At 54.2% G+C, this 12,006-nt stretch overlaps 3 protein-coding genes across 3 annotated transcripts; 2 read left to right on the forward strand and 1 right to left on the reverse strand.

The window, feature by feature from the left end:
• Positions 1-4: 4 nt before the first annotated feature.
• LOC137917252 (probable E3 ubiquitin-protein ligase makorin-1) lies at positions 5-1,610 on the forward strand (the record flags this gene model as incomplete). The annotated part of the gene is made up of 4 exons (XM_068760070.1): positions 5-114; positions 445-555; positions 662-803; positions 948-1,610. Coding segments are annotated over 4 exons (576 nt in total), but the record flags the coding sequence as incomplete, so codon positions are not given.
• A 1,535-nt stretch (positions 1,611-3,145) lies between these two features.
• LOC137917250 (transmembrane protein 121B-like) lies at positions 3,146-4,327 on the forward strand. Its single transcript, XM_068760068.1, has one exon. It carries the CDS (start codon positions 3,146-3,148, stop codon positions 4,325-4,327), a length of 1,182 nt encoding a protein of 393 aa, XP_068616169.1.
• A 1,096-nt stretch (positions 4,328-5,423) lies between these two features.
• Positions 5,424-11,788, reverse strand: LOC137917251 (interleukin-17 receptor A-like). The gene is made up of 11 exons (XM_068760069.1): positions 11,621-11,788; positions 11,364-11,388; positions 10,574-10,720; positions 10,363-10,487; positions 9,853-9,979; positions 9,656-9,703; positions 8,691-8,845; positions 8,085-8,159; positions 7,921-7,990; positions 7,648-7,764; positions 5,424-7,560 (listed from the first exon to the last, which is right to left on the reverse strand). Exons 1-11 carry the CDS (start codon positions 11,744-11,746, stop codon positions 6,158-6,160), a joined length of 2,418 nt encoding a protein of 805 aa, XP_068616170.1. The 5' UTR covers positions 11,747-11,788; the 3' UTR covers positions 5,424-6,157.
• Between the last annotated feature and the right edge of the window lie 218 nt (positions 11,789-12,006).

Here is a 12,006-nt window from a genome sequence, read left to right on the forward strand (position 1 = left end):
GGCCAACCCGAGCGAGCGGCGCTTCGGCATTCTGTCCAACTGCAGCCACTGCTACTGTCTGAAGTGCATCCGCAAGTGGAGAAGCGCCAAGCAGTTCGAGAGCAAGATCATCAAGTGAGTCCCTTTTCAAGTTAAGAGTCAGGAAGTCATTTCTGCCGTTTGCTCGGTGGGTCACGGCGTCGTAGACGACTGTCGCCGGATTAGCGAACAATTATTTGCCATTTCGTATTTGTGTAGAATTATCTCGGAAGTTAGCAAAGATTTGCTCGTCTTTTTTTCTTGGTGTTGATCCGACAAACCGGTCGTGAAAATGTAATCTAAATCTATTAGAGGTGCTTTGAATCAGCACTTGGGTCACTCAGGGTCACTGGGCGCTATTTAGGCGTGGCCGACTCTTGCGTCAATGCTTTCCTTTGTTCTTTTTCCCCCCCCACTTATCTCCAGGTCTTGCCCAGAGTGTCGAATAACATCCAACTTCGTCATCCCGAGTGAGTACTGGGTAGAGGACAAGGACGACAAGCAGAAGCTCATTCAGAAATACAAGGACGGCATGCGGTGAGGGGGCGTGACTGAACGGCCGCCAGTGGGCGGGGCCGCGCTCCGAGACGGAGCGGGCTGTGGCGCTCTGCTGAGGTCTCATGGCTTCTCCGTTTGTCTTCAGGAACAAGCCGTGCCGGTACTTTGACGAGGGCCGTGGAACGTGCCCCTTTGGCTCCAATTGCTTTTATAAGCATGCCTTTCCCGATGGACGGCTGGAGGAGGCTCAGCCCCCGCGCAGGCAGACCGGGTCCAGCAGGAACAGGGTAACGGTTCAGGGCCCCCCCCCCTCCCCCCCGGAGCGGATCGTTCCGCATCATTCGGAGACCGTGAGGGTCTGATTTTGGTAAACTACGGAAATGAAAAACGGCTGATGTGTTTGTTTGTTTTTTTGTCCGTCTCTCCACCAGAACTCGAGGAGGACGCCGCTGTGGGACATCTTCGACGAGCAGGAGAGCACAGACTCCTTCGACATCGACGACGAGGAGATGGTGACGTTTGAGCTCAGCGAGATGCTCCTGATGCTGCTGGCCGCGGGAACCGACGACGAGGTGACGGATTCGGAGGACGAGTGGGACTTGTTTCACGAGGAACTGGACGATCTCTATGAAATTTACCTATAGCAGTCCCACCCGCCACAAGCCCCCCCCCCCCCCCCCCAACCCTAAAACGTGTATATTAGAACCCAGAATGGACTGTCTTGTGAAGGTGACAGTAGCTTCCCCCCCCCTCCCACCCAACCCCTGTTTTGTGGCAGGCCATTAATAAATGAACTTCTGAAAGAAAAAAAAAAAAACGGCGCAACAAGCGGCGCGCTCGTTGCTCCACGTCCTCTAGACGTCGATCCTCGTGAGTCTCGTGCGGTTCCTGTAAAGAGGTATAATTATAAAGTAACAAAAGTCGATATAAGATTTAACAAAACCAACTTTTCGTCAAATATCGCTAATGAACAGCGTCGCGTTTGTTCGTGGGTTTGACTCGTTCGTCTCCTGGCGGTCGTTAGCGCTTCGCGTTAGCCTCTAAGGACTCGCGCTGACTTGCTGTAAGATTTTACTCTTGGGGGGGGGGGGGGGGTTTTGAAGGCCGGATCTTCTCTGTTTTCTTTATTAAAGCGGCTCGTAGCCATGATTGTTCTGAAGTGGAATACGTTATTACCTTGTGCTGAGGAACGTTCTCGCCCCGTAGATGTGCGCTTGTTTCCCTCATGGTGTCACATTTGAACGTCACAAGCGCTCCTTCCCCGCCGTGACTGGATGGACGAGTGATTGTTTGTGTTGTCTCCTTATAGCAGAGACATTTACTGCAGTTAGCATGATAAACAGCTAGCCTCGGCCTCCCGCCAACAATTTGGAACTCGAGAAGTGTGGTGTGGCGCCCTCTAGTGTCGGTATAAGTTGCCTGCCGTTCTTAATCTGTATAGAACCACGACTGCGTACCCTTTGCTGTCGTGTTTTTGCTCTTTCCACCGTTGAAACACTGAATATTCCGGCTCCTCTCCGTCCTCGGCGCTGCCGTCCCTCGTCTCGGCGCCGACGCTCCCAGTCCGGACGCACTGGTCTGGGATCGTCTTTGTGGTCCTTGAAACACAGGAAGCGTATTAAAACGGCATTCAGTCGATGGTGCGCCCCCAGCACTTCTATTGACTTCTATAACCCCCCCCCCACACGGTCATTCCTGGAAGCAGCTCGTACTGATCAGAGTCCTCCTGTTCCCTCGTCCAGACTCCTGATGGCTGCTCCGCTGGAATTCATATATTTGTATTAAAATGTGTGTTTTCTATGTTCCATCTTAACCCGACATTAAAGTTTACCATCGTTCCCTGTCCCGAGTGCTTTCGTGTGTCGGAGGACGAGACGACCGTTTCTGGAGTTCTTCATTCACTAGTTTCAAGCCGCATGACTCAGAAAGACGATTTAGGAAAAGCATTGTGTGTGTGTGGGGGCAGGGGGGGGGGGATACTGAGATTACCTCTAGTCTCCCGAGTCCAGCTGAAGACATAGATGTCGGATCGTCTACTAAACGTTTTGAGTCGCTTTGTTTTAAATCCCTTTGAGCTCTTTATCCTGAGCTCCTGTAGATTTGGTTTACAGCAGTTCCACTTTCTAACTGTAGTCTGCTGCTGGTCGCCGGGTGCGCATGCGTCCCCCGGGAATCGACCCGCCAACCTCTCGATCATAGGACGACCCTCTTAACCACTGCGCCCCCCCATCCAGCTGTTCTTTGGGCTCCTCTCCCATCCAGCTGTTCTTTGAGCTCTTTATTCTGAGCTCCTCTCCCATCCAGCTGTTCTTTGAGCTCTTTATTCTGAGCTCCTCTCCCATCCAGCTGTTCTCTGAGCTCTTTATTCTGAGCTCCTCCCATCCAGCTGTTCCCCAGCTGCTGCATCTGCTCTGTGTTCAAGTCAATGCTGGGATGTCGCTAAAAGCTCCTTCAGCGCATCCATTTAGTACTAGTACTAGTAGTGGTACTGAAGTAATCGTATCGCTGACGTCTCAGACAGTGTTTTGGGGGGGGGGGGTCTGTTATTGACATCAGCAGCTGGAGTCTTGTGCGCATGTCTGTTTGCCTCCATCTTTAAGCGCATCGGGGACTAGAGCGCACGAATACAATGATCTCACGAACCGACGGGGACAATGTGAAGGACAACGTGAAGGACAACGTGAAGGACAATGTGAAGGACCAGCGTCTCCGACCCGAAGCGAACCGTCGCCCAGACTCACCCGCCTCTTCACCGGAAGCCGGACAGCTGATCGGGAGGAGGGGCAGCCCGACGCGCGGCAGCCCGACGCGCGGCAGCGTGCAGCCTCTGGTCCCCTCCGCCGCCTCCACCATGACGTCACCGGAGCTCGCCCGCACCGGCCCGCTGCCGGCGCACACATCAAAGCGGAGCCTGCTCTACAAGGCGCTGTGCTTCCTCCTCCTCATCCTCCAGGGCGGCGTCCTGGACTTCTACCTCATCGCCTTCACCGACCTGTCCTGGTGCGCGTGGATCGCCACGGACCTGGTGGTGATCTCCGGCTGGGGCGTCTTCTTCGCGAAGAACGCGCGCAACAAGCGGGAGCGCGCCTGCGGCTTCCACCGGAAGGGCGCCGTGTCCGCGTGGAGCCTCGGGGAGTTCACCTACGCCTACCTGGCCTGGCTCGTCTACGTCATCGCCTGCACCCAGAAGGTGGCGCTGGTGGTGGAGACGTCCATCCTGGAGCGGATCGCGCACGCGGTGCCGTGCGGGGCGACGGGCTTCAGGGTCGCCGTGGCGCTGTCGGCGGCGCTTCTCTTCTGCCTGGTCAACGCCGTCGTGGAGGATCCACGCGGCGCGGCGCGGCACCGCGCCCAGGGCTGCTTCCTGGGGAGCTGCGTGGACCTGCTGGACAGCTTCACGCTGCTGGAGCTGCTGCTCGGCGGCGGCGTCCCCGCCGCCTCCCTGAGGTACGCCGTGATGTCCGTGTACTTCGCGGCCCTGGCGGTGCCGGTGGTCTGGCTGTACGAGCTGACGGCGTCGGAGCCGCGCTGGTGGCCGTGGGCCCGCTTCTGCACGGGCCTGCTGGTCGACGCGCCCCTGCTGGTGGTCCGGTGCTTCCAGGTGTTCGTCTACGGAAGCCCGGTGTCGGTGTTCATGTTCAAAAACGTTTTTTTCCTGCTGTGTGGCCTCCTGGAGCTGCTGGAGCGGTGCGTGGCGCTGCGGGGGCTGCGGGGGCGGACCAGCAAGCCGGCCCAGTTCTCCCACTGCGTGTCCGAGAACGACATGTGTCCGCACGGGTACGTGAACAGCCTGGCCGTGGCCCGGTCCTAGAGCCCGGGGGGGGAGGGGGGGGCACAGCTCTCAGATCAATTTAAAGATCAGACTGATGAGAAGCTCCTCACCTTTCTGACCGCCGGCGATGACGTCACAGTTAGCCGCTGTAATCCAGAGCAGCCCTGGATTCAAACGTTCAACCTTTATTGTAATGGTGCTCCCGAGCCAAACAGAACAGAACAGGACTGGGTCTCACAGCCTCCTGAGGCACGTGGACGGCCTCGTCTGTCCCGGAGTCCGGGTGCACTGGACCTCAGCGGGACATATGATCGGCGTTTGGACAGAGGACAGACGCAGCTGGACTGGTTCACATTTCAGAGTGAAGTGACGCTGCCGGTTCCTGTTTGGTGCCGACAGTAGATTGGACCAGGCTTTTATCTTTACGGACTGCTGGTCCCCCCCCCTCTCCCCTCTCTCTTTTCTGATTGTTTGACCTGTAAAACCAGCACTCCTTTGTCACCCAGCAGGGGGCGTGCTCCAGACTGAGACGGGAAGTGGAGTCGGGTTCTAGTCATTTTGAAAAGCCCAACCCAAACCTGTTTTTCCCTTTCATCGAATTCAATAGAAGTCAGGTGATCAGATGGAAATACAACGTCCAGGGTTTCCACGGAGACCCGAGAGCAAGGAGGACGCGTCCCACTTTGGTCTCTTTCCGCCTTGATGGATGTCCATAATCATGATTGTGTGTGTGTGTGTGTGTGTGGGGGGGGGGGGGGGGGTATATTTTGGTACAGATTTGGGATTTATTTTAAAAAGATATAATGGATATAAAGCTTTTCACCCATTTTCCTGCTACTACTGCTACTGCTACTAATACTACTGTACTACTACTACTGCTGCTACTACTGCTGCTGCTACTACTACTACTGATTCTGCTACTACTACGAGTACTGCTACTACCACTACCGCTAAGGCTACTACTACTACTGCTACTATTACTGCTGCTGCTGCTGCTAATACTACTACTAGTACTACTACTGCTGCTACTACTAATGCTACTGCTACTGCTACTACACTATTCAGCAAGCATTGAATGATTGCCATGGATCTTTGTCGGGGTGTGGCCAATGAGCAGGCTGAACAGGTTCTTGTTTCTTAGAGGATTCTTTATCTTTTAGCGATGGGGCTGTTTTCAACAATAAATGGCCCGGGTGCTCGGTAAAAAATAAATTAAAGACAAGTTCGCAAGAGGGTCTGCAAGGTATCAAAGACTGATCCAGAGCCTGGCGGCATTCCAGATACTCTGATCCAGAACACGTAAAAAATAGGGGATCTTTGAAAGTTCCATGCAGCCTGCAACAGACCCCAAAATATAGGCCAACAGTGAGGAATCAGAGGTGTGCTAACAAATGTGTTGTTTCTTCAAAAGCTATGGTGCTAGATCCAGAACCAGAACCGCCGCCTCAGAAAGAGGATCTTCGGGAATAACTACTGAGCTTATATTGATGTAAATCCAGTGTCTTAAGGCATCGTTTCATGGTGGACGTGGCTAAGGACAGTTCTCTCTCTGTGCTACACGGCTTGAAACGTCTTTTCTGTCCCCGCCGGTCTCCTCAGGCCGTCGCGGATCGGACTTGTACCTGTACCGTTGTGTGCTGTAAATCTGGACCGATGTAATCCAATGTACTGTAGGTGTAAGACGCAACACGGCGTTTGACAAATGAAATAAACGTAAGGAACGTGTCGTACAATGATTACATCACACGGGGCCACGATGACGGAAATGTTAGCATCTGAACTGCATTCGAGCTTCCGTCCTCAAACTGGATTTAGAACCAGCGCCAAGAAGAGTTTATAGATTTCACCGATTCCAAGAAGAATTAAGAGTCAGTTTCCTTCCGGAGCCGTGCCGTGTATCAGATTCCTGTGCAGCAGCTGCTCCTGCAGCCTCCTCAGAGCCAGCAGCGGGTCCTCCTTGTGGGGCTCGTCGTTCTGGGAGGACATCTTAGACATGTAGCCCTGATCGTTGCTCGGAGCCTTTTCAGCGGGCTCCAGGTCCTCCAGCGCAGGGGGCCGATCCTGGCTGATCGCAGGTGGAGGGTAAGAGCCGCTTTGCTCGCCGGCGGACGAACATCCTGGACGGTCGGGGTCCGGGCGATTCTGCAGACGTGAGATTCTCGGCTCTGAAGGAGCGAGTCGGCTCACGGGCGGGAGGGACGCGTCTTCGTCGTCCTCGGCAGGGGTTTGACGGAATGCTTCTTCCTCAGAGAGCCGGCTCTGTCTCCGTGCTGGCCTGTCCACCATGAGAGGCTCGAGGACGAGGACGGATTCTAGACTGGGGTCGCGACCCTCACGCCTGCGCTCGGGGTTCACTACCGGTGTGAGTTCTGCCACTGATGGCAGCTGGCGCTCGGCGTTGAGCTCAGGTGTCAGGATGAAAACGCTGTTGGCGCTGTTGACTTCCACCTCGTGGACGTAGACGGGAGGCCCTTCCCTGATCAGAGGGACGCACTCTAGGACCGGCGGGATCTGCAGCTGCTCTATGAGACAATCGGCCTCCGTCCCGACCTCCTCCTCCTCATCGTCCACGCACTCCTTCTCGAACCAATCCGGGTTTTCCACCTGGTAGACCCGGAAGGTTTCGATGGCGTCTCTCAGGGCCGCACCCGAGGGACAGTCAAAATACTCGTCTCCACCGATCCCCTCGACGTGGTTGACCTGACCTGGCTGATACTTCTCCACGTCTAGGACGCGGAAGTAGAGCTCTTCAAAGTGCTTCATCAGCTTGTATTTAACCGCAATGTCAAAGACCGACGGCACGGCCTGCTCGCCGCTGATGTCATCGAAGTAGGCCACCATGTACTTGCCCAGCGTGCCGGCCTGCTGGAGATCTGGCAGGAAGAGGTTGAGAAAGGGAGTGAGCATGTCATCGGTCGGGGACAGGACGTCTTCCCTCAGCGTCACCCGACCCCGACCGCACATGGCCCGCCATTTCGCCTGGACGCCTCGTGAGCACAGGACCAGGATCTTGTCAGAGGGGTTTTTAAGCTGCTGCCGTTGCCACTCGAGCCATCGGAGGCGACCCACCACGCCCACCGACGTGGAGTCCAGCAAGTCCACCAGCACCTTGATGCCACACTGGAGCTGGAGGAAGGCGCAGAGCTTCAGGACGATGTCCCTGTAGAGGTGGTGGTCCTGCGAGTAGATGACCAGCACCGTGGGAGTCTGCCTGAGCGGCCGCTGCCTCGTTTCCTCGCGTCCTCCGGGCGCCGCGGAGACGCCGGGTCTACCTGAGAGGGTGGCGAAATCGAAGCTTCCATCGAAACGGGCGAGCAGCGGTCGAGACGAAACGTGCGTCCGTCGAGCGAGTCACTGACCTGGCTTCCGACAGACGTACACGATAACTGCCGTCACTCCACACAGAAACAGCCCCCCCACGATGAGAAACGTGCTCACAGGGGCGTCCGGGGCGTCCGGGGCGTCCGTCGGGGTCACTGCGGGCATCGAAACACGGTTCACCGATTGACAGGACAGATCTTAACGCATGACACTCAGCAAAGTGCCACACCCCCCCACCCCCAATCATGGCACCCGTGTCTCAGGTTGCCGACCCCTGACACACACACACACACACACACACACACACATACCGGGGCAGATGTCCAGTGTTGACCTTCGGCGGGTGCAGTCCTGGCCACATTCTGGGAAAAGAGGTTTGATCTGCAGCCAAGAACAGGAAGACGATCAGAGGCCTTCAGAAGCACTGAGGCTAAAGTCAAACATGACTCAGCAGAATTGATTTCAGCAGACTTGCCTCAACGTCAAACTGGCAGCAGGATCTGGGCCATTGCTCAAGGTTGAATATGACGCTGAGGGTCGTCTGATTGGCCTGGAGAAGAAACAACTTCATATTTATCATTCAAGTACGACGGCAAACAAGTTCAGAGAATTAAAACGCTTTGAGAGAACGGTTGTTGGAGGCAGCGTGTAGAAACACCATGCGTAACCTTCTATTATTAAGTATTTGAATATATTCTTGTGTCTTTATATATTACTGTTAAGTATTTTTATATATTCTTGTGTCTATCTACTACTGTTAAGTATTTTTATATATTCTTGTGTCTTTATCTATTACTGTTAAGTATTTTTATATATTCTTGTGTCTTTATCTATTACTGTTAAGTATTTTTACATATTCTTGTGTCTTTATACATTACTGTGTACATCCTGGTAATGATCCTGTGTCTTTGTTGAGTGGAGGATTGCTGCTGAAAGAATTTCCCTCTGGGATTATTAAAGTATTCTCATTCTGAAAACACAGGATGTTGTACAAAGCCCAAAGTACCACAAACAATACTCACCAATTTGATCAGATTAAAGATGACCTAATCTCTAATCCACAGACGTGCTCGAGCCTCACCTTGCGTGCACGGTTCACTTGTTGGATGGCGACGCATGTGACGATAACGATGTACTCCTCGCACAGCCGGTCCGGACGGAAGCCAACGGCCAGCGCCGATCCTCCAGCGGCTGCGCTGACCTGAGCCAGGCTGACTGCAGGCTGCCACAGACTTCCTGCAGACAGCAGACGCAGTTAGACACGGTCACATGACTCGCACAGTCTTCACACGGAAGACTCGCACAGTCTGCCCGCGGAGGACTCGCACAGTCTGCCCACGGAGGACTCGCACAGTCTACACGCGGAGGACTCGCACAGTCTACACGCGGAGGACTCGCACAGTCTACACGCGGAGGACTCGCACAGTCTGCACGCGGAGGACTCGCACAGGCTTCACGCGGAGGACTCGCACAGTCTACACGCGGAGGACTCGCACAGTCTGCACACGGAGGACTCGCACAGTCTGCACGCGGAGGACTCGCACGGGCTTCACGCGGAGGACTCGCGCAGTCTGCACGCGGAGGACTCGCGCAGTCTGCACGCGGAGGACTCGCACAGTCTGCACGCGGAGGACTCGCACAGTCTGCACGCGGAGGACTCGCACAGGCTTCACGCGGAGGACTCGCACAGTCTGCACACGGAGGACTCGCACAGTCTGCACGCGGAGGACTCGCACAGTCTTCACACGGAAGACTCGCACAGTCTGCCCGCGGAGGACTCGCACAGTCTACACGCGGAGGACTCGCACAGTCTACACGCGGAGGACTCGCACAGTCTGCCCGCGGAGGACTCGCACAGTCTGCACGCGGAGGACTCGCACAGTCTGCACACGGAGGACTCGCACAGTCTACACGCAGAGAACTCGCACAGTCTGCACGCAGAGAACTCGCACAGTCTACACGCAGAGGACTCGCACAGTCTACACGCAGAGAACTCGCACAGTCTGCACGCAGAGAACTCGCACAGTCTACACGCAGAGGACTCACCCCTCTCGATGCAGAACTGGGTCCGCAGCATCGTGACGTCTTCACAACCTGCATCAGCCAGAATCAAGAGAGGCTCATCAACATCAGGCGAGGAAGCAAGCGACTCGACTGGGCTGGGACTCGAGGGAGCAAAGCCGTGAATAAAGAGGGACACACACACACACACACACACACACACACACACCATTTCAACTCACCAGCAACAGTGACATCAATGCTGACATCATAGCTGCTGTGGCCCAACTCTGGTTTGGGGATGTTGAAGACAGAGACCTGGTACATCTGACCCGGGTCCAGCACGACCATGGCGGCAGAGAACGACCACTGCAAACGCAAACGCAACACAAACACAAAGGCAAACACAACACAAACGCAAACACAACACAAACACAACACAAACACAAAGGCAAACACAAACAACACAACACAACACAACACAAACGCAAACACAACACAACACAAACGCAAACACAAACAACACAACACAAACGCAAACACGTCGGTCAGGGAATACAATTAATAGGTATTAAGGAGCGTCTGCCTCCATCTCGGCTGCCTGTTGTTGTGTGTTCTAATACAAAATCGCAGCATGGACACCGTGGTACAAAAGGGTCAAACGAGCTTGGAGCTCATCATTGATGAGCGATGTGGACCGCTGAGCTCCTAAATCATGGGACACCCTGCTAGAGCAGCTATTAGCCACTAACCTTGTCCCCCGATGGACTCCTCATGGTCTGGAATTTGTCCTTGAACGAATATCGAACACACAAATGCTGGTTGGTGGACACGACCAGAACATGAAGCTCAGTAGCGTTCAGGTAGCTGATGCTGCCTGAGGAGAGGAGCGCAGAGGACACGTCCTGCTTTACTTCTTTAAAGTCTCGTGGGACTTTAGTGCAACAGGACAGACTGGCTCACCGTCATCCTTTATCTGCCAGCTGGCAACCAGGACAGGCTGCAGGCGTCCTCTCTCGTCATGCCGGGTGTCCACAGAAGCCCGGAGAGCCTCTGGACTGCTGGGGGTGTACTTGTTGATATCGAGCCATCGACTGTCCACGCAGTTACCTAGAGACACACACATAGACACACTGGACATCAAGCCATCGACTGTCCACGCAGTTACCTAGAGACACACTGGACATCAAGCCATCGACTGTCCACGCACCAGAAAGCGAGCGAGCAAATCGAGTGCACGACAGTTTCTGCCGTCCCACCCACGATGTCTCCCGAGAGGACAACGTCTCTTTCTACTCCTCGTTTGTAGAATCATGACGCAGCATAATATACTTACGGTAATTTAACACGACCAAGTCAGGACACGACAAAACCCTCGGAACCAAATGTGGTCGTAAGTTGACGACCCCTCATGTATATATATATATATATTTATACATACAGTACACACACACACACACACACACAAGTCCAACGTTTACGGTCAGACAGCTCAGCAACCTCCACTAAGGAAAAGCAGCAGAGATTTATTTAAGCCAAGATTCGTGCAGTCAAAGAAAAATAAATAATAATTTTCCCGTTTATAGTTTTGATGCCTTTGAGTTTTTTAGGACCTTGTAATACAAATATTAATGTTCTGAGATTAGACATTTATATGCAGCAACGCAAGCCTTTCCCAGCTTGGCGGGCCACACCCCGGACGCGTCGCGTCGCAGGGACACACAGAGAGACAGACAGCGAGGACGTTACTCACTGGTGTTTACCGCACACACCAAACCCTGCAGCAGGAGACAGAGACAAAAGGACTCGGTTAGGAAGGACTCGAACAAGAGTAGTAAGAAAACACCGTGCCGGGCGGAATGATGACGTCACAGGAAGCCTTCGACGCAGCTGAGTGTTCATAAAAGTACAGAATCACAGCGGTGATCTATATCTACACGATCACTGCCATCGACTATCATTAAAGGCAGTCTGGCTCGCTGCCTGTTCAAAAATCAACTCGTGTCTCACCTCCTGGGAACAGCTGAGAGGCGGCCAGGATAAAATCCTGACGGTGCTCGACCCGGAGACCCACATCAGGACCAGGACCGGGACCAGGACCGGGACCGGGACCGGGACCGGGACCGTCAGAGCCATCGGAAGGACGTCGGCAGTCCGAGGTCTGAAGCAGAACCAAAACACGACAACTCTTCCACAGCAACTTCCGCCTCTGTGGAAAGTACCTGAGCCCGTTTACTGTCAATGACCGCACGCTGCGTTCAGGCAACCTCGGAAAAAACACCATCGGCACATGTTTGGCTGCTGTCTATCGGTTTTTATCTTTATTGTGCAATAGCCATGAAATCACGTAAACAGTTCAGCAATAACGTTTTAGTTTGACCCACAAAGACACTGCA

Source organism: Brachionichthys hirsutus, unplaced genomic scaffold, assembly GCF_040956055.1.
Source record: "Brachionichthys hirsutus isolate HB-005 unplaced genomic scaffold, CSIRO-AGI_Bhir_v1 contig_1154, whole genome shotgun sequence".
Taxonomy (NCBI): domain Eukaryota; kingdom Metazoa; phylum Chordata; class Actinopteri; order Lophiiformes; family Brachionichthyidae; genus Brachionichthys; species Brachionichthys hirsutus.